This window comes from Myiozetetes cayanensis, unplaced genomic scaffold (genome assembly GCF_022539395.1).
Source record: "Myiozetetes cayanensis isolate MyiCay16 unplaced genomic scaffold, myiCay2020 scf23, whole genome shotgun sequence".
NCBI classification, from domain to species: domain Eukaryota; kingdom Metazoa; phylum Chordata; class Aves; order Passeriformes; family Tyrannidae; genus Myiozetetes; species Myiozetetes cayanensis.
In genome coordinates, this window is record NW_026087445.1 from 2,099,156 (window position 1) to 2,120,652 (window position 21,497).

The window sequence follows — 21,497 nt, forward strand, 5'->3', positions numbered from 1 at the left end:
CGATCCCCCGGTCCTCCTCCCTCTTCCCTCCTCCCTCCGCATCCCTGCGCCGCCACCCGCAGCCTCGCCCGGCCGTGTGTGCCTGTGGGTGACCCCCTCCCCTCCCCAAAACCCACCCTCCCCAGGGCGCTGCGCCCCCCGCCCCGGCACGGAGACATGGCCCCCATCGGACTCAAGGCTGTGGTGGGAGAGAGTAAGATCCGCGCCCCCGCGGGGTGGGGAGGGGGCAGCGCGGTTAAACTGCCCGGGGGTGGCGGGAGGAGCGGGGGTCGGACTTGCCCTTGCCGGGGGTGGGGGATGCTGCGGATGCGCAATACGGACCCTCGGGGCGGATGGGGAGGACGAGGACGTGGGACACCCCCATGGGGGACACGCCGATGGGCTGGTGTGTGTGTGGGGGGGTGTCGTGGGTGCTGTCACCTTCCGGGGTTTATTTGTGTGATTTTTGCGCCTCTTGGGGGTTTTTCTGCAGTGCTGGGGGGTTGGGGGGGGGAGGAGAGGGAAGGGAGAGGCGCCGGAGCCCCCTCGTTGTGCCATCCCCTATCCCCCGTGCCCCCAAACAACCGCCCCATGGGGAGGGGGTGCTGAGCCCCGGGAGGAGGGCACAGGGGCGTGCAGACCCCCTAAATCACCCCCACCCCCAGCGCAGTGCCAGGCCGGGCCCTCCCGCTTTGTTCTGCAGCAAATCCCGCTGAAATGGCGATTTTTTTAAAAAAAAATGTTAGCATTATTTCCATGATTATTATTATTATTTGCCCGGACGTGACTTTGCTCTCCCCTCCCATCCGGGGGCCGCCGTGACACCCCTTCTTCCTCTTCTTATCCCCCTAAGCCCAAACCCACCCCCACGCCTCGAGCATCCCGCGGGGGTCCATTCCCGGCCGGGAATATTCCCGGGAGCCGCGGGCGGGGGCACGGCACGATCGTTCCCCGGCTGCGCTTCCTCCTTCCCGGCTGTTGCAAGGCGATATTTTCCCGGGGGGAAGCGCGGCGGGAGGAGAGAGAGGCGGGGGTGTTTTCTCCGAAACACCCGAGGCCGGAGGAGGAAAAAGGGGCGACCCTTTCCCCCGGGGCAAAATTAGGGCGAAAAAAACCCCGCGTTGCAAAAAAAAAAAAAAAAAAAAAAAAAGGAAAAGCCGAAAGGGCAGGAACCGGTGGGAACTTCCCCCTGCAGCCATGAGCCTTCCTCCTCCTCCTCCTCCTCCTCCCCGCCTCTCGCAGGGTTTATTTCCGTGGCAGCGTGGCCAGACGCGGCCGGGTGGTTTTTATTATTATTATTATTTTATTACTTTTGGGTGGGTTTTTTTTTTTTTCGGCGTGCCATCCGTGCCCGTGGGTGATTTCCCCCGCCCTCCCGCGCCCGCTGCAGATGGCGCGGCCGGGGCTGGTGGTGTGATCGGGTGGGTGGTGTGTTTTTTGGGGGAGGGAGGAGGGGGAAACGGCGGGGAGATTCCCGTGGATTGATGGCCCTGCCGCGCTCCCCACCGTCACCTTCCCGCGGGGATGGGGGGCTGCGACATCCCCCCGCCCACCCTCGCGGGTGCTGCAATGGGGTTAAAAGAGCCCAAAATGGAAGGGGAAAGGCAGGGAAGTGTCCCGGTGTGTCTGTGCTGCAGGATGGGCTTTGGGGAGGGGGGGAGGTTGGAGCGGACGCTTTGCTGAGATTTATTTTTTGGGGGTGGGCGAGGGGGTGGTCCCCTCGCATCTGAAGTGGGGAGAGGGGCTGCCCCCAGCCCGGTTGGATGCGGCGAGGGGGGATTATGGACCCGCCGCCCACGCACCCCTTGGCAGGGCCACCTCCAGTGCCCTCAGCAGAGAGGGGACAGAGCCCAGCGCCACTGCGTGTCCCTGATTTTCATTCATTGTCTCTGCGCTGGAACAGGCTTGGGGGGGGGAGCACAGACACACACACAGACACGCAGAGCTTCGAGGCAGCATCACGGAAATCGGGCTCAATCCTTCCCTCCAGGGTTTGGTGACAAACTGCTCCGTTCTTCCCCTGAAAAAAAAAAAAACAACTAAGCAAAAAAACCATCATTCCAGACTGAAAAAAAATGATAATTTGGAGCCGGGCATCGGTTGCCGTAGCGGGGCTGGCGGGGGAGCGTGGGTGGCTGGAAGGAGGGAGCGGGGCTTGTGCAGGGAAAATGCTGCAGAGGAGCGAGGGATGGGACCCTGGAGGGACACCCTGGGGGCCAGCCCTGCCCTCCCAGGGGGATCAGGGTGCTGCCATGGGCTTGGTGGGTCAGTGCCTGGCTGGGGGGGCTGTTTTCAGGGGGAGCTGCTCCCCCTGAGTCGGGGTGAGCCTGCTCTCCAGACCCCCCCCAGTCCCTGGGTTCCAGTGAGGCTGGCACAAGATCCCCTGGCTCCTGCAGCGCCAGCCTGCCCTCGGGCTGGGACTCCCTGGAGGTTTTCCTGCAGGAGATGTTTGCTCCTAAGGAGCAAGAGGTCCAAGCCTGGGGCTGACCCTGAGGCAGGACATCTCTGCTGGGTTCCCTCCTCGGGAGGAAGGGATGGATGGGAAGGTTGGGAAGGATGCTGCCGCGTTGCCATGGCTCGCTCCGCCAGCCCCCCCTCCGGAGCTGCATTCTGCCCTGGCTTCCCTCCAGACCCGGATTATTCCTCTGGCCAGCTGGTGCCATGACAAGACGGGTTTTGGAGGCCTCTGAAGAGGTGGCAGGCGGTGGGCAGGGGGGTGAGGTGGGCGAGTGTTGCAGGGGAAGGGCAGAGCCGGGTTGTGACCCCGCCGGAGCCGTGGGGTGTGTGCTGGGGGGGCTGTCCCTGCACCTTCCTGCGGTGTCCAGCAGTGGTGGCTGCATCCCTCCAGGAGTGGCTGGGCTTGGAGCTGAGTGCCACTTGCCCCTAGAGGTGATGCCTGAGGACCAGGTTCCTTCTGTGTGCCTTGTATTCCCTCTGTGCCACCTCCCACTGGACAACCAGCCACTGTGTTCTGGTGCTGGCTGGAAAGATCTCCCCCAAGCGTGGGTGAGGACACCCATCTCCAAATCTTCATCTGACCCCCTGCCATGTGGATATCCCTCCCATCCTCTTGTGCCCCAGGGCTCCTTGGATCTTCTCAGGGTATTGTGCCCTGAGCTTCCCCTGCCCAGCCTGGTCCTGGCTCTCCTGCAGCAGCCTGCAGTGGAGAGCAGGAGGAGGAGGAGGAGGAGGAAGCTGGTTTTACTTCCCTGACCCGTCATCAGTCAGCAGAGATGGGCTGTGCTGCAGGGGTGACCCCTGGGCAGTGCCTGCCCCCACGGGGGGCTGCTGCAGGACACGTGGCTGGAGCGTGTGGAGGTGCTGGATCTGAAAACCCTGCACCCCTTCAGCGTCCCCAGAGGCTTCTCCTGTGCCTGTTGCTGTCAGGGACAGCTGGGAGAAGCAGAGGAGCCCTGGGATAAGGAAGTGCCCTGCTGCCTTGCAGAGACAGCAAGAGAACACCTTTCCCCTGGGGACACCAGCTGATCCTCCCACAGAGCATCCTCACCTGTGCAGCCTCCCACAGGGCTGACCCGTGCCAGGAGCCTCCTGCCAGGGCACACCGAGGAGCCCCACGGCAAAATCCCGCCTGGACGAGGTCCCCAGCACCCACGGGCAGCACCCACTGCCTGCCCTGTCACTCTTGTCCCCCTCTGTGCCCCTCCAGGGCCCACCCCTGCCTGGCCCGTGCTGGGACACGATGACTCAGGGTCCCAGGCTCGTGCTGTGCTGCACCTGCAGGGACAGGGAGGAGGCACAGGCAGGGCTGGGGCACTGCCAGCCCCGGGGCACAACCCTTGGGACCCGCTGCAGGGTGGCTGCTACGTGACTCACCCCGGCTGCTTGGGCACCTCACAGCTCCCAGCACCCTGTGGTGCATCCCAGGCCTGGATGCTGCTCCTGGAGGGTGCTCTGAGCCCAGCTCAGTGCCCAGGATACAGTTTGTGTGCTGCCCCAGGTCTGGCAAGGTCTCTGCCAAGTAGAGGAAGAGGAGGCAGCGAAGGGCTCAGGGCTCCTGGGCCACTGCAGGGATGCAGATGGATCCTCCTGCCTGCATGGGCATGATCCCAGCCTGATGGAGAGGTGGGTGGGTGAGGAGGAGAGGTCTCTGTGCCCTGCCCTCACCATGGATGGGAGCAGACCCTGAAGCTTCCTGGGCAGCCCACCCTCCCAATCCCCAGCTCCTGGGAGCCCACCAACCTGCCAGGAACGGTACAGGAAGCTTGGCAAAGCCTCTGCTGGGGCCTGTAGCTCTGTCACCAGGATCTGTCTCACCTCCAGTGCCAGCCTGTAAGTTGGAAAAGCTTGAAAAAATAGGTGCAAAATTCAGGATTCACCTTCACAGAGCAATTTCAGACTCCAAACCACGGTCTGCACCAGGGGCTGAGAAACTCTGGCCCATATGTGACCGTGGAAGGTGACCAAGAGTGGCAGCCCTCAGTTTGGCAGCTCTGCATCCACCCACCAGTGCCTGCAAGGCTGAGAAAGCCACTGCCACAGAGGACTTATTTCCCTCTCGGAAAGTAAATCTTGGGTCTAAATCCCCTGCACCTCTCAGGGAGAATGGCCCAGGAGAGATTCCCTCCCTCCTGCCACAAAACCAACAACATTTAAAAGGAGAATCATCATCACGTGGCTTTTGGTTGCACGCTGAGGAGCAGATGCCGCGTCCACCAACTCACAGCGCGGGGAAGGAACTTGGCTCTGGAGAGTCCAAAAATAGATCAGGCTGAAGGTGCGGTGATTTGTGGGCTCCCACATCACCCTGTGCACACACAGACACGTGGATGTCACAGACACGTGTGCTAGGGGGTCTTTTCTGGAGCCCATCAGAGGGTTTGACCTTGGGCCACTAAAGGAACAGTGAAGACCACCCAGAGCTGGAGCAGCTCAGCCGCCCTTCAGCCCATCCCTGGTGTCTGTGGGCACAGCCCAGCCTGGATTCCCACCAGGCCCAGCCTGAAGAGCCCCAGTGTATTGGGTTTTTTCTCTGCTGTGGCTCAAGACAGAGCAGAACTGGCTCAGAAAGTCACAGCCACACTTGTAGGAGAGGGTGACCCACCCCTGGGAGAAGGTGACCTCCCCTGCAGGTCACTGTGACACCCCATGTGTGCTCTCCTGCTGCAGGAGAGCTCTGGGCTCCTCTTGGCACCTACAGCCACCAACAGCCGGGTACAGCATCTGCTGGGGATGGAAACACGTGGAGGGAGAGGACAAGCACGAGGGAAGGGTGATGCCTTCAGCAGGGACCTGAAGGTCTGTGGGTCACTGGTTCTACCTGAACAGAAGAACCCTGCTAAACTCCCAGATCCTTGTGCAGACCCAAGGAAACTGCCAGGAGTGATCACAGAATATCCTGAGCTGGAAGGGACCCACAAGGACCATCCAAGTCCAGCTCCTGGCCCTGCACAGGACACCCCAACAATCCCACCACGTGCCTGATGCTGCAGTGAAAACCCTTGTGATTTTTACCCTCTTTCTCCAGGGCGCTCTCAGTGATTCATGGGTGTCATCAGGCATTTCATTTCTCTTTTTTTTTGTTTTTACTGCTGGGTGTGCTACTCAGCTTCTAGAGCTCAAGACCTCCAGGTCTCTGCCCTCCTCCTCTCCAGGCTGTGCAGGTTTCCCAAGGCTGTGGCCAGCAGGTGTATAAATACAGAGATCCTCCAGGAGAGCAGTGCAAATAGGGAAAGGAGTATTTAATCACAGGTTACTACGATTAGCGTGACTAATCCGTGACTCTGGAGCCCCAGCAGCACCACACAGGTCCCCAGAGCAGCACAAACACTGCTCAGCGTGGCTTCAGCACGTGGCACTCACACCAGCAGCTGGGAGGGGAGAGTGTGGTGCTGCTCTGGACAGGGAAGTACCAAAGTTCACCTCGTCCAGGGCTGGGGAGAGGATGAAGCTCAGCCTGGGCAGTTCTGGCAGCTGGAAGAGTGGGTTCCCACGTGAGGAATGTGTCCCACAGGAAGGCTGAGGTCTCCAGGTGGGCTCTCCAGTGGGATAAGTGGGTGTTCATGGACTGCTGGAAGGGAGATAAGTTTGAGACTTGCTTGGGTTGTGGGCAGAACAATCTCCAGACTCAGACTATCCCTGGTTGGCTCTTAGCTGTGCTGAAGGACATCAGCTGGGCTTGGCCTCCTGTCAGTGAGGTCATTCTCCATGTGCTGGATGGGACCGTTCCTGCCATCCTGTGTGGTCCACGATGCCTGTTTTGTTTGGGACAGCTTGGGGATGGTGCTTGGAGAGCCCTGGCCGAGGATGTTGGGAGGTAGGGACGTGCTCCGCTACATCCAGACGTGGTTGTATCAGTGTAGCATTCACACTGTCCTGAGCAATGAGTTAATGAACCAGCACAAAAGCAGTTGCCAGGCCAACCCAAAGCCAAATGTGTTCGTCTGGGAGATGCAGCCTGACAGCTTTTTGGGAGAAGTGGGTCTTGAGCAAACCTCACGGTGGATTTCCGTGATCCGGCTCTCCGGAGCTGCTCGGGGATTTGGGATCCCAAAACGTGAGGGGAGGGAAAGCCCCGTGGCTGGGACCACTCATCTCCTGTAGGACCTTGTGCAGTCCATGCCCACAGAGCAGCTCCCTTCAGGAGCTGTGGCACATCAGGCCGTGGTGGGGTCCCAGGGTGTGGCAACAGAGGAGTTTCTGAGCAGCAGGAGTTGGGTCTCACTGCTCCAGGAGGGAAGGGCTTGGCCAGCACTGCTGGTGTGGGACAGGCTGGGGCCAGCACTGAAGCTGGAATGTCCCTGGCCTGGTGTCCCAGGGTGGGGTGGTGCCCAGGAGAAGGCTTTACTGCTTCCCCCAGTGGAGGTCAGAGCTGCTCATCAGCTTCCAGGCTCATTCTGAAGCAGGATAATGGCCTTGGGGCATCCCAAAATGGGTCCATCTCAACACAGGCCCCAGCTTTGTTGGTGTGGGCACCAGCCATGGAGGGGGTGTTCCCTCTTCCCCCAGGTCCAGTTGCTGTTTCCATGAGCAAGCAGGACAAGGCAGGGCTGGGGAAAGGCTCAGTATAAATAACCTGGGCTAAGCCTCTCGGAGGGAGGGATGGGCTCACATCCTACTAGGCCACCGTGTCACCAACTTCTGGCCCTGCTTGGGAACGATGCAGTGGGTCATTTCCACCCCACCTCACTGCAGGGGGTGGGCTGGGGGGGTGGTGGGTCCCATGAAGACGTGGTGGGTCTCTAAAACCTCACCTGCCTGGTTAGAGCAGAACTTTTAGGGCTATGTTGGTTCTCCATCCCACGGGGGGGAATTGTCCTGCCCTATCCATAGGCTCTGCTGTTGGAGGGGGAGTCCAGAGCTGTCTGTATGGTAGATTTCTTGGTAGAAATCGGAATTAAAATTCTTCCAGCCTGAAGGAATAGATGTGATGTGGTAGGTCCAGACGAGCCAAGTGCTGGAGGCACTGCATGAGTTGCTCACAGTATTTTTTTCTTCCTGAAACCTGGTTTTATTTCTAAGATGAAAAGCTTGACTGTGACCATCACCAACTCATACTGGAGCCCAAAAACTCTTTGGGGACTGTTTGGGGACATGGGCAGCAACGTCTGACCCACTGATGAGGAGTGTGAGGACACCACTTGGTGGGAAGTGGCCTGGAGTGACTTGGGGACGTCAGGGAATGGAGGAGCTGCCCTGGGAATGCAGAGCACTGTTCCCTAAGCTGGAGGTTTGGTGGCTGCTGCAAGGACACCCAGGAAGGGAAGCTCTTGGCCGTGTGTCCTCCAGATGTGACACTCATCTCAAGTTTGTGCCCTTTGGCAGGACCCTGGAGCCTCTTTGGAGGATGCTCTGTGGATCTTCCTCTTTCCCAGCTCTGCCTGGGCTCTGAGCTGGCTCTGGCAGCCAAATCTGACCCAAGGTGGAGGCAGGAGAGGACATCAGTGTAGGGAACAGCTGTGCCTGGGGGCCCATCCTGACCAGGGCATGAAAACCACAAAGCTCAGAGCAGTCACCCTCTGAGGCACCCAGTTCCTGCTCTGGGAGGCCCATCTTGGTGCCAGGGTGGGACTGGGGGACAGGACAGCACTTTTTGCAGCCAGACAGATGCTCTCCCCCCCGAGCATCCTCCAGCCAGCTCAGCCCATCCACGTGCAGAAGGGACGCAGCATTCACTCACAAAGCCAGCCACTGGAGACAAAATGTCCCCTGCAGTGAGGACAAGCTCAGGAGTGGCTGAGGCAGCAATTTGGGAGCCCTTTTTGGGCTTCCCTGCCCTGGGCCCCCCATCCCTCCCTCACCACAGCAAGTGGAGCACCACAGGACCAAGCCATGGGAGCCTTTGCTCCACCAGCACCTTCCCCTGGGCCCCAGGACGCTCATTACCTCCTTCCTTCCTTCCTCCCTTCCTTCCTCCCAGCCCTGGATCGTGGCAGCATTCTCAGTGCAGGGGCAGGATCTCCTCCTGAAAAAGGATTTTCTTCCTGCCTGCTGTTTCTTCCTGCCCCTTTCCCAGCTGGCATCTCTGCCTGGCACACAGTGCACCGCCCTGGCCCCCCGTGCTTTGCTGGGGTTGGGGCTGTGGGGTGGGATGGAGCCTTGTGAACAGCACTGTTATTGCTGGAGCCTTGCTCTGGGGAAGGAGCCAAACGTGAGTAATGGAGGGGAGGGCAGGGATGCCAGCACATCCCTCCTTCCCAGCCTGTGCCAGCGAGGCACCAGGGAGCAGGACTGGGATGCACAGGCAGCCCTCACTGCCAGCTCCTGCCCGTGGCAAGGACAGTTCCTGGCTCACTTGTTTGCTGTGTGGGTGACTGAATCTAGGTGGGCTTTGCCCCACAGTGCTCAGCTCAGGTACCCAGTTACCCTCCATCCCCCCCTTTCCCAGCCTGGAGCTGCCCTGCACCCCCTTTGCCCCTGGAGAGTGACCAAGGGCAGGCAGGACCCCAAATTCGAGGCCCTTCTGGGGCTCCCCTGAGGCAGATGTTGCTGGGAAGGAGGTGGATGTGCAGTGGGAGGAATGGCTGCCTGCAGGTTTTCCAGCAGGACAGACAGGCAGTGACGCTCCCAGGCTCCTGTTCTATCCCTGCTGGCACCAGTGCTGGGCTTTACCCTGGGGGTGACTCCCACAGGAAGGGTCCCAAGGCTGGCAGGGTGACACCCTCGGCAGTGGGATGCTCACACCTGTGTTTTCTGATTTAGAAACATTTTTTAATGGGGTTTTAATTGGGCAGTTCCATCCCTGTCCCTGGGACTGGCGGGAGGGGTCAGAGCAAAACCCTCCAGGGATGGAATCCAGGGATAAATCTTTGCACAAGGGCATGGCACAGCCCCTTTTCCTCAGGCTCAGCTGGCACATCCCTGCTCTGTGAGGGGTAGTGGTTCCTACACCAGGGTCAAAGGGCACCTTCAGGGTTTGGGGGGCACCTCCAGATGTTCAGGCAGCACATCTGTCTGGCAGGAGGGCAAGTACCGACTCTGGCAAGGCTCAAAACCCCCTTCCTTCAACTCAACCCCAAAAGTGGCATCCCCAACTCTCTGCCAGGGCCACCTCCTCGTGCTGCACCCCCAGGGGTCCCTGGGGTGCTGGGGGTCCCTGCTGTCCCAGCTGGTTGCATAAGCCCAGCAGCCACGGGAGGTGAAATGGGATTGTGAGGGATTACAAGGAACAGGCTCAGGCTGCTTGATTCTTGTTTCTAAAAGGAGCTCTTAAGCTGCTGTTGTTTTCCTGGCACTTCAGATTACGGGCTGAGACGTGTGAGGTGGCCCCCAGGCTCCCCAGAGGGACCCCCAGACCCACCAGCCTGGGCTCTCTGCCTGTTAGTGCCAAGCATGAGAGAAAAACAGGGCTGAGGGGAGACTGACCCTCCCTGGGTACCCCAAAACCACCCCCATCACCTCCCCACGTCCCCAGTTAAGGCACTGGGGGAATGGGGCTCACTCCCCATGTCTCCAGTTAAGGTATTGGGGCACTGGGGCTCATGGGTGGGTGGGAGGGGGTTGTGGTGCCTCTGGTGTAGCCCCCACTGCTGTTGATGGACCCTGGGGTGCTCCAGGGTGGACACTGGGGTGCTCACCCTTCCCCATGCTCCCTTTTGTTCCAGAGATTATGCACGATGTGATCCGGAAAGTGAAGAAGAAGGGGGAATGGAAGGTGAGCACCAAACCTGGGAGGGGGGCAGGAGAGGAGGAGGAGGAGGAGGAGGAGGAGGAGGAGGATGGGAGGGAGGAAGCAGGTGCAGGCAGGGGGTTCCCCAGGGTGGGGAAGGGCAGCTCGTGCCGTGCCCCCCCTGCTCACAGCCCCTCTCCCCAGGTGCTGGTGGTGGACCAGCTCAGCATGCGGATGCTCTCCTCCTGCTGCAAGATGACAGACATCATGACAGAGGGCATAACCAGTGAGTACCAGCTCCCTGCAGCCCACAAACCTCCCTGTGGCAGGGGCAGAACCTCCCTCTGTACCAGAGGCATCTCCAGGCTGGCACAAGGCACTCGGCACAGCCCCCACCCAGCCCCATCCCACTTGGGATGGAGCCACAGCACCTCCCATCGCTCGTGGGCAGCTCTTGGTGCCAGGCTGGTGTTCCACAGGTCCCTCCTTGCCTGCTGGGGCTGTAGCAGCCAGAACACCCTGTCTCCTGGCAGGACCTCAACCCAAAGAGGAGACCAGGTGGTGTTTTATGGCAGCCCTGTAAATAAATAGGTCCCTGCAACGCTCAGAAAGGAGAAGGAAACCCCAGGCTGGGCACTGGGAGGTGTTGGGGGCAACGGGGTTTTGGACATGGAGGGGTTGGCAGGGCTGGCCCTGTGCTGCCATGGGATAGCCAACAACCCCAATATCCCCTGTGCTGCTTGGGGGGTATCCAGCAACCATGGGCCATCCAAGTGCCCCTGCCCACACTGATCCCTGCCACGATGCCTGTTTTTCCCCCCAGTCGTGGAAGACATCAACAAGCGCCGGGAGCCGCTGCCCAGCCTGGAGGCCGTTTATCTCATCACCCCCTCTGAGAAGGTGAGGAACACGAGGTGGGGTGCAGGGAATTTGGCAGGGATGAGGCAGTGGGATGTCCATGCTGGGATGGGCAGCTGTGCCCGTGGGAAGCATCCTGGCTCCAGCGAGGCCAGTGGGATGGAGGTGCAGAGCTCCCCACCTGTGCCAGGAGGGAAGATGCTGGGTGATGCTGCTGAAATGCCCAGGGTGCCACCCTGCCCAGCCCAGCTGATCCCCTCTCTTCCAGTCCATCCACTCCCTCATCAACGACTTCAAGGATCCCCCCACCTCCAAGTACAGAGCTGCCCACGTCTTCTTCACTGACTGTGAGTACCCAGGGCTCACAGGGGGAGAATCATTAATGGGGTGCAAGCAAGCAGGGATGGAGGGAGGGAGGATGGAGAGGGGGGAGAGGATGGAGGGGGAGGAGGATGGAGAGGAGGGAGGGAGGATGGAGGGGAGGGAGGGAGGATGGAGAGAAGGGAGGGAAGATGGAGGGGTGCTGAGCTCTACCCTCCTCCCCCCCTCGCAGCCTGTCCCGATGCTCTGTTCAACGAGCTGGTGAAGTCCCGCGCCGCCAAGGTCATCAAAACCCTGACGGAGATCAACATTGCCTTCCTCCCCTCTGAGTCCCAGGTGAGGCTGGGCTGGAACCGTCCCTGCTGGGTTGGTGCAGGGGATGGCACAGCCAGGGGCTGCTCTGGGTCCTTCTCCAGCCCGTTGGTGTTTGTGTAACAGCTCTGCATCCCAGGCTGGCTCCTCGGCCCCGCTCAGCCCTTCCTCCCTGTCTCCTTTGATTACTTCCCTCGCTGATCCGCCCCGGGGGATTTGGCTGGTGCCCTGCCTTGGCCCTGTGCCAGCAGCTGCCTGTTGGCCAGCTCTGCCTCCCCACCAGCCAAGGGCACCAGGGAGCTGGCCCTGTGCCACGTGCCCCTGCTGGGCACATGGGGGTCCAGGGGGACAGATGGTGTCAGCCCCGCTCGATGCCATCAACCCTTTCAATCCTCAGCGTTTCTGGGGAGTGGCATCTCTTGGCATCTCCCTGTGCAGCCAAATTGGCTTCTGGTCCTTGCTGGGGGCACGGCTGGGGAGCAGGGTGTCCCTGCCATCCCTGGGTCTCTGATTCCCTGCCTGGGAATGCAGGTGACTGCTATGGGTTGGATAGGGGGCCTCCTGCCTGGGGAAGGCAGCAGGGCCCAGAGCTGGCAGCTGAAAGCCCGAGGGATGCCCTGAGCAACACTGAGCTCTGGCTGCCCTGCCTCAGGCTCAGCTGGGACCTTTGTCTGGGCATGAATCTGGTTCCCAAACCCATCCAGGGCTGCTCTCCTCCCCTCACCCTCTCTGACCTCCCTCCCATGCCCTCCCCAGGTTTACTCCCTGGATTCAGCCGACTCCTTCCAGAGCTTTTACAGCCCCCACAAGGCGCAGATGAAGAACCCGATCCTGGAGCGGCTGGCGGAGCAGATCGCCACGCTCTGTGCCACGCTCAAGGAGTACCCAGCCGTGCGGTACCGGGGGTAAGGGCGGCGTGGGGGCACCCCTGGGACCTGCCCCGCTCCCCCAGCAGCGCCAGGGAGCTGGGGGTGTGCCCAGCACGGGGCAGGGCTGAGGCCGTGCTGTGCCCGGTGCTGCGCAGGGCGTGGGGGCAGAGTGGGTGGAGGGATGGACAGACGCCTGTGCTCGGGGTAAACAGGCTCAGAACTGATGCTCTGCAGAGCTGGGGGGAGCTGGGACTTAAGTGGTGCCACGGCAAAGTGGAGCTCAGCAAGCAGAGGTGGGAATGGGCAACCAAACCTGCTCAGGTCCCTCTGCCATCTCCTGTGCCCTGGGGAGCTGACCTCTGCCCCCTGCCTCCCCCAGGGATTACAAGGACAATGCCATGCTGGCACAGCTCATCCAGGACAAGCTGGATGCCTACAAGGCTGATGACCCCACCATGGGCGAGGTGAGTAGGAATGGTACCCCAGGGGGGAGGGTGTTTGGGTGATGCTTCACTCCTGAAGTCCTGCTCGAGCTCTGCCCCACGGCAGTCACAGACCCCAGAGCAGCCCCAGCTTCTCCCGAGGGCCTGTGGGGCTGGTGGAACCCCTGAGCTCGGTGTTAACAGCTCCCCTGGCTCCACAGGGTCCAGACAAGGCTCGCTCCCAGCTCCTCATCCTGGACCGTGGCTTTGATCCCGCTTCCCCGGTGCTGCACGAGCTGACCTTCCAGGCCATGAGCTACGACCTGCTGCCCATCGAGAACGATGTCTACAAGTGAGTGCAGCTCTGCCATCCCCACCACCCCCGTGGGCCCCCCCGGCCCAGCCCTCCAGCAGGGCTTGGAAGCTCAGCATCCCTCCATCCATCACAAGGCATCCATGGGGAGACACCGGCCCTGCCTGCAGTCTGGCACGTGGGATGGGCAGGACTGGGGCAAAAGGGGCTTTTCCAGCCTTCAGCCCTCGGCCCCTTCCCAATATTTAGTAGGTGAAGGGGTGCAAGAAGGTGAGAGTTGAAATGACTTCACCTTGCTGCTGGCAGAGCCAGGAAGGGCCCCAGTGTCCCCCCATGGCCCCCCATGTCCCCCATGTCCCTCAGCCCAGGCAGTGAGGGGGCTGTGTGCCCCCTCAGCCCCGTTCCCACCATGACACTCCCTCCCCTCTTCCCAGGTACGAGACAAGTGGCATTGGAGAGGCCCGGATTAAGGAGGTCCTGCTGGATGAGGATGATGACCTGTGGGTCACCCTGCGCCACAAACACATCGCTGAGGTGTCCCAGTGAGTGTCCCCACGGGCTCTTTGCCATCTGGGTGGCACATGGGCTTGGTATTGCCCCTCTGTGAGGGTCCCCTCCCTGCTCACAGCTCTGCCCTCCTGCTCTCCCCAGGGAGGTGACCCGGTCCCTGAAGGAGTTTTCTTCGAGCAAGAGGATGAACACGGGTGATAAGGTGACCTGGCTGCAACTGCCAAGCCAGGGATGGGCGTCCAGGGGGCTCAGCCATGGGCTGGCACGTGGTGGAGTCTCCTGGGAGCACCCAGTGGGCATCTCTGCAAAGGGACAAGGGTGCTCAGGTCCCTGATGGGGGGAGATGGCTGTGAGGTGCCAGCCCTACACACCCAGGGCTGGGGAAATGGGGTTCCTTGGGAGGGCACCACACCACAGGGGTTGGTTTGCCCCTGGCACAAGATCTCTGTCCCCCCCCACAGCAGCTCCTGTGTCCCCAGCCTGTTCCCTTGCAGAGCCCCTGAGTTGGTGGCAGTGAGGGGACCCTGGTGGAAATAGGATGTGAAAGTGGCCAGGAGCTGAAAGGACCATCTCAGCCCCAGCCAGGCACAGGGGGGCCCCAGAGGAGGGTCCCTGGGGGGATTTGTCCCCCTGACACTCCAGTTCACAGAGCTGCAGACCCCACCCTGCCCCTCAGCTGCAGCCAAGGAGATCTGGCAGTGACAGGCCAGGTGTCACCAAACCCCAGGAGGGGATCACACGGGCACAGAAGTCCTTGGTGGGGTCATCCCCTCTCTGCTCACGGCCCCCAAGTCCCTGAGGGAGAGTGACACATCCCCTTCCCTCGCAGACCACCATGAGAGACCTGTCCCAGATGCTGAAGAAGATGCCACAGTACCAAAAGGAGCTCAGCAAGGTATGAGGAGGGGGGACTGCGTTCAGTGACCGGGCCCACCCGGGGAGCAGGAGGTGGCAGCGCTCCCCGGAGTGTCCCTGGCCGTGGGTGGTGGCACAGGGACCTTTGGTTGCTGCCAGCACTGCAAGGATGGCCCCTCGTGTCTCCCCAGTACTCCACCCACCTGCACCTGGCTGAGGACTGCATGAAGCACTACCAGGGCACCGTGGACAAGCTCTGCAGAGTCGAGCAGGTGCCAAACCAGCTCCCCCAGCCCCACACCCGCCCTGGCAGCTCCATCCTCACAGGCTGGAGGGGTGATGAGCACGTGTGTTCTCTGCAGGACCTGGCCATGGGCACCGATGCCGAGGGTGAGAAGATCAAGGACCCCATGAGGGCCATCGTCCCCATCCTGCTGGATGGGAATGTCAGCACCTACGACAAGATCCGCATCATCCTGCTCTACATCTTCCTGAAGAACGGTGAGGGCACCTGGGCAGGGGTGGGTGCAGGCAGCTCCCAGGTTTGGCCAGGATAAGCCAGATGGAAAAGCCCAGCCCTGCCTCCCTGGCCAACACCCAGCCTGTTGGGTGTCCTGAGGCAGTATCCTCATGGAGGGGCTGTATCCCCGTGGAGGGGCTGTAACCCCATGGAAGGCATTCCTCGGGACACCATCTCCCCCTTTGCACTTCCAGGTATCACCGAGGAGAACCTGAACAAGCTGATCCAGCACGCCCAGATCCCAGCAGAGGACAGCGAGATCATCACCAACATGGCCCACCTCGGGGTGCCCATCATCACAGACGTGAGTGTGCCCCTCCCGCTGCCCTTCGGGAGGGAGGGAGGACCGTGGCTCTGCTCTGGGAGCCACAAATCCCCCCGGGATGCCCCTGGCACCCCTGTGGGTGGCCCCCCTGCCGCAGCCCCCGTGTCTCAGCGTGTCCCTGTGCTCCCTGTGCCCAGTCCACCCTGCGCCGCCGCAGCAAGCCCGAGCGGAAGGAGCGGATCAGCGAGCAGACCTACCAGCTCTCCCGATGGACCCCGGTGATCAAGGACATCATGGAGGTGAGCCAGCCAGGACAGGGGGCAGGGGGCAGAGCAGGGAACCCAGATCCAACATGCAGTAACAAACTGGTTGGCTGTGTGTGTGTGTGCCACCTGTGTGTGCCACCACGGGCACGGCTGGGTGGCCTCGTCACAGCATTGCCCAATGTCCCAGCTGACCCAGGGGACAGGGATGGCTCTGCTCAGCTGTGCCTGTTCCCACAGGAGCTATCCTAGGAGCTCTGTGCTCGGGTAGCCCTGAGCAGAGCCGAAAAGTGCAGAACTGGGAGATCCCAGGCACCGAAACCAGTCCCCAACACAGACATTCCACCTGCTCAGACAGACAGACAGACAGACAGACCCTGGAGCCACATTTTGGGGAGGGGGACATCAGTGCTGCCTCTGCTCCCAGGCACTGAGACAAGCAGAACCTGAGCTCCCTGGATTCCCTAAACCACAGAGCTTGTGCTTTCCTTTGTCACAAACTCCCTGGGGGTGGCTTCATACCCAGGACACCCCTAAACCTCATCCCCAGGGCCAGAAGGGCCTGCCCAGGGCAGCAGCACCTCACTAAGGTCTCATGGGTGGCATTAACCCTCCAGCACTGGTGAAGCAGCAGGGAGGGGATCAGAGGGGTGAAACCTCCAGCTCAGCTTGTGCCCCTGAGCTTCCTGGGCACAGCCCTCCCGAGGGGCTTTGGGGCCAGAGGCTGTGCCTGGCTCCTCACTGACCCTGAGTCCATGGCTCTCTGCCCACAGGATGCCATCGATGACAAGCTGGACACCAAGCACTACCCGTACATCTCCACCCGCTCCTCCGCCTCCTTCAGCACCACTGCCGTCAGGTGGGTCCCCCCATCCTCCCCTGGGCACCCTCACCTGGATCAGGCTCCCCCTGCCCTTCTCCAGTTCATCCTCACCTGTTTCACCATCAGCATCCATCCCTCCTGGCTCCAGGGGCTGTCTCCAGCAGCAGGTCTGTGAGCTGCTCTGTGCTCATTCAGGCATCCAGTAGCTCAGTTTCTCCTCAGGCATCCCATTCCTCAGTTTCCCTTCAGGAAAGCTGGAATCCCATGCCTCCATTTCCCTTCAGGCATCCCATGCCTCAGTTTCCCTCCAGACATCCTGTGCCTCCATTTCCCTTTAGGAACACCATGTCTCAGTTTCCCTTCAGACATTCCATGCTTCAGCTTCCCCTTAGGGATCCCATACCTCCATTTCCCCCAGCCATCCCATTCCTCATTTCCCCCAGCCATCCCATTCCTCCATTTCCCCCAGCCATCCCATTCCACATTTTCCCTCCAGACATCCCATTCCTTGTTTTCCCTCCAGCCATCCCATGCCTGATTTCCCCTTCAGTCATCCCATATCTCAAGTTTCCCTCCAGGTATCCCATTCCTCAACTTCCCTCCCGACATCCTGTGTTTCCATTTCCCTACAGGAATCCCATATTTCCATTTCCCCAGGCAGGCATCCCATGCCTCAGCTTCCCTTCAGTCATCCCATACCTCCATTTCCCCCAGGCATCCTGTGTGTCCTTTTCCCTCCAGCCATCCCATTCCTCAGCTTCCCTCCTGCCATCCCGTGCCTCACTTTCCCCGCCCGTAACCGCGCTGGAAAGCCACGCTCCTCCGCCTGGGAGCAAACCGGTGTGCCCTGGAGCCGAGGGGTGGTGCCTCGTGCCCTCCTTCACCCTCCTCTTCCTCCCTCAGCGCCCGCTACGGCCACTGGCACAAGAACAAGGCTCCTGGCGAGTACCGCAGCGGGCCCCGCCTCATCATCTTCATCCTGGGCGGGGTGAGCATGAACGAGATGCGCTGCGCCTACGAGGTGACACAAGCCAGCGGCAAGTGGGAGGTGCTAATAGGTGAGTGGGGACCCCCGGGCCCACCCCTGGGTGCTGCCTGCGCTCATCCCACGCTCCACCCCGCTGGTTCCCGGCTCCCGGCGTCTGCGGGAGCTGGAGCGCGGCGGGAGGGTTCTGTCCCTGTCGCCCCGGCTGGCCCCGCTCCCATCCGGGTTGCGTCACTCCACCCCATCCTCATTCTGGCTCCCCATTTCATCATCCCCCTGGTTGGTTTGGCCTGAGCAGGGCTGGGTGAGAGGGAAGGAGGTGTTGGCAGCTCGGATTGCTCCTGTTTGCACCTGTGTTGCTCATTCTCGGGGGCTGTTAGAGGAAGGGGAAAGCAAACCGCGAGGTGTGCAAACGGGAGATGTGTTTTCCTGTTGTGCAGGGCAAGGTCTCACGGGTGGCATTAACCCCAGCAGCGGGTCCCTCACCCCAGGCAGGACTCAGAGGGGTGAAACCTCCAGCACAGCTCATGCCTCTGAGCTTCCCAGGAGGGGAATCCTCAGCACGGCCCTCCTGAGGGGCTCTGGGCAACAGGACATTTGTGTGCTCAGTCTCAGCATCCAGTCTCTATTCCCAGAGGAGCTGTGGGTCAGGCAGAGAGGACACAGTGGAAGTTCTGCCAGATGTTAGCAAGGAGCTTTTAGGTGCCCTAGAATTCCTCTGGGAAGCACAGCTTGGATACACACCTTGGAGAGCAGGGGCAGGTTTCCCTCAGCGTCTCATCTGGATTCCTGGTCCCTGGATTCTTTCCCAGGATGGCTGGTGGAGCCTGTTGTTGGCAGCTCATCTGCTCCTTGGGAGCAGCATCCCATCTCCATGACCTCCTGCCGCCCATGGATGTGTCCCCCTGTCACTGGACACCCATCCCAGCTCCATCCCATCCCATCCCGCCTCTCTCCGGGGACCATCCCCTGCATGCGCCTCCGATGCTCTGGGTCCACCTGCGTCCTTCCTCACCCCAAAAACAGGTGGTGGTGGTGGTGGGGAGCCTTGGCACGGCCGTCAGCCCCGCTCTGTTCTCCTGCAGGTTCTACTCACATTCTCACTCCCACCAAATTTCTCATGGACCTGAGGCACCCCGACTTCAGGGACTCCACTAGGGTATCATTTGAGGATCAGGCTCCAGCAATGGAGTGAGCCAAAGAAAACCAAGTAAAGGCAGCTTACTAATGAAAAAAGAAACTCTTCCTCCCCGAAGGGTTTTCTTTGATTCTTCCGGTCCTCCTTTCTTTGATTATTGTTTTGGGTTCTGGTGGGTTCTCCGATGAGAAAATGCTTGCGGTTCCTCCTTCCAGGTGGAAGAGCCTCCAGTGTCGCTCCATCACCCCTCTGCCATGTCTCTTGGCCAGGCCTGGCCGGCTCCTTCATGCCATGAGTCCCCCCTCGCCAGGGCTGGGGGCGGCGGGTCAGGGTCCTGCCTGCCCAGGGAGGTGTCCCAGGGCTGGGCAGGGGGATGGAACACCCCGGGATGCTGCTCCTGGAGCAGGGCTGGGGGTTCAGTGCCCAGGGAAGAGCAGGCACACTCAGGTGGAGACCCCATCACAGGCTGGGCACTGCCATGACCTCTGGTTCCCCAGGCAGCTCAGGTTTGCTCTTGTGGCAGGTGAACCCCTTGGATAGGCAGGAGCCCCCTGATGTAGACCCCCCCAGACCTTCTACTGGGGTTTAGCTGCTGGTGGTTTTCCTGGTGAGACTCACCATGGCATCCCCCGTGTGCTGGTGTGGGCAGCGTGGTGGGGGCCCCACTGGCACCGTGCTGGGTGAAGCAGAAGGCGAGAGCCCCTTTTCCTCCTCCCCTCTCACCCGTCCCCTTCCCAGCCTCCCTTCTGTTCCCAGGATGCTCCGTGCAGGCTGGGGGACCTCTGGAATGTCCCTCCATGCCAGCTGCTGCCTGGAGACCTCTGGAATGCCCCTCCCTGCCAGCTACTCCCCACTGCCCACCCACATCCCCCACCCACCCTTCCTGCATCCCCGAAGGTTCCAGTAATGCCCCCACTGCCACGACCCCCTTGCACAGGCACCTCCCTGCCCTTTCCTCATTCCCTCCAGCTCCATCCATTGCCTTCATCCCTCCCTCTCCACCCCTTTCCCGTTATCCCTGCCCCCACATTCCCCTTCCCCACAGACGTGCATTTCCCCGCAAGCATTTCCAGCGGCGCGGGGCCGGCGCCGCCAGGTAAGGGGGACCCGGGACAGCGGGAATGTGGCGCACCGGGAGGGAGGGGTGGTCCCAAAACCGTCACTGATTCTCCAGGCCCCTGCCCTTCTCCTCTGCTCCCACAGGGTCCACGCACATCCTCACCCCACAGAAACTGCTGGACACGCTGAAGAAACTCAATAAAACAGAGGAAGAGAGCAGCAGTTAAAAGGAAACGCCGTCACCACTCGATGCCGACCCACGTCCCCGCCGGGTGCCCGGCCCCGGGTGCCACCCTGCACCCAGCGGGCACAGCTTCTCTCTTGTTCTTGTGTTGACCCCTCCCCTCCCACTGCCTCCCCCTCCCCCCCCACATCTCATTTTATCCACAGGGAGGGGACAACAGCCAAAAAAAAAAAATAATATATATATATATATTAAGAAAATGGATGCATTGTGTTTAAGAGAAAAAGGAAAAAAAAAAATCTATATATTTGTAGCTGCAGCTGTGGGAAGCGCCCAGGAGCTCATTGCTGAGTAACCATCTGCCCATTGCTAGTGAATGTGGTGGGAAAATAGTGGGAAAACACCGTTTTTTTGGGGGGAAGTTGCTCCTCGTTGGGGTCCTTTGAGGGTGGAAGGATGGATGGACGGACACCCCACATCGCTCCAGCCGGCGCTGGATGGGGGGTCCCCACCACCATCTGCTGTCCCACGGCTTTTTGGGGTGGTGGGAGCCCCTGCCAGCTGTGCCCAGGGGTAGGTGGGAGGTGTGAGGGGGGTGCAGCCGGGAGGCTTCGCACTGTGGTGATTCCCACGTGAAAAGGGACCAAAACGGTCAAAACTCGGAGATCTGGCTCGTTCGCTTGCACGGCCACTGCTCTGCCCTGCTCAGCCTGACGTCTGCCTCTCTGGGGACTCCTTGAAAAATATATATATATATAAAAAATTAATTTTATATATATATATATATATAGAATATCTACCCATGGATACCTCTCCAGCCATCCCAAAGGAAGCTCAGTGCCCCGTGCCCGGCCCCGCTCGTGTCGTCCCGTGGTGAAGCGTTTCTGAGCGTGCCGTCGCCCCGAGGCCCCCCCCACCCCAAAAAACCTTCTGGGCCCCTTTCCCAAACCCTTTGGGGCCTCCCCGACCCTCTGAGCCCACACCCCGAACCCTCCAGACCTCCCCAACCCTTCAGCCCCCCCAAACCCTCCAAGCCCCGCCCCAGAACCCTCTGGACTCTGTGTATATTAATGACTGTGTCTCGTGACGTTCTTACAAGCTTGGTGTATAGTGATTTCCCCAAACCTTTTGATTTTAATTGGTTTGTTTTTTATTTTTATTTTCCACCCCTTGGATTGCCCCCCCACCCTCCCTTCCCCTGCCATTAGATGCACTGCAATATTTTGGGGTCTTATGGTTTTGTTCTCCCTCTCCCCCTGAAGGCTGTGACCCCCTTTTTCCTTCCCCCAGATTGCTCTTTCTTGCCTCGTTGGTGGTTAGCCCCCCCTTCCCTCCCTGTCTGCTCCTTGCCCATAAAGTTAAATATATATTTTTAGGGCAAAGGCTGTATCATTGCACTGATATTTGTTGGTTCCCCCTCGGTCCTCCCAGCCCGTTTTTGTTCCTTCTTGGTTTTAGCGATGCAAATGCTTCAGGATCTTGTATGTTGGACATTATTATTATTATTATTATTTTTTTCTGTTACAGTTATTTATATAAAAAATAATTTATCAAAAAGGAAAACTTAAAAAAAAAATAATCTAGTCTGTCTTGGAACTTGTTTACCTTGAAATTACTGGAATCTAAATGTTTGAAAGTGTTGAAGCACAAACATGTATCATCTCTGTATATCTGTTCTTCTGTACTAAAGCACTCGAGTGACTAAATAAAAGCGATCTCCATCCCTAGTGCAACTGGGGCTGTGCTGTGCCACTC

General features: G+C 60.1%; 2 protein-coding genes across 4 annotated transcripts in view; both read left to right on the plus strand.

Moving 5' to 3' along the window:
* The window catches only part of LOC126642292 (collagen alpha-1(I) chain-like), a 151,390-nt gene that overhangs the window by 120,992 nt on the left and 8,901 nt on the right, over positions 1-21,497 (plus strand). The gene's annotated exons all lie outside the window — the stretch shown is intronic.
* Positions 36-21,475, plus strand: STXBP1 (syntaxin binding protein 1). 3 transcript variants are annotated; one of them, XM_050319787.1, is made up of 20 exons: positions 36-193; positions 10,041-10,090; positions 10,250-10,331; positions 10,869-10,945; positions 11,172-11,250; positions 11,457-11,560; positions 12,293-12,441; positions 12,785-12,869; positions 13,049-13,179; positions 13,575-13,682; positions 13,792-13,852; positions 14,480-14,545; positions 14,697-14,777; positions 14,868-15,006; positions 15,220-15,329; positions 15,488-15,589; positions 16,327-16,412; positions 17,280-17,434; positions 18,447-18,571; positions 19,703-21,475. In XM_050319787.1, exons 1-19 carry the CDS (start codon positions 157-159, stop codon positions 18,554-18,556), a joined length of 1,812 nt encoding a protein of 603 aa, XP_050175744.1. In that variant the 5' UTR covers positions 36-156; the 3' UTR covers positions 18,557-18,571; positions 19,703-21,475. The 3 variants fall into 3 exon arrangements, with proteins under 3 accessions (XP_050175744.1, XP_050175745.1, XP_050175746.1); XM_050319788.1 differs by lacking the exon at positions 19,703-21,475 and having other exon boundaries at positions 18,447-18,575; XM_050319789.1 differs by lacking the exon at positions 18,447-18,571 and having other exon boundaries at positions 38-193.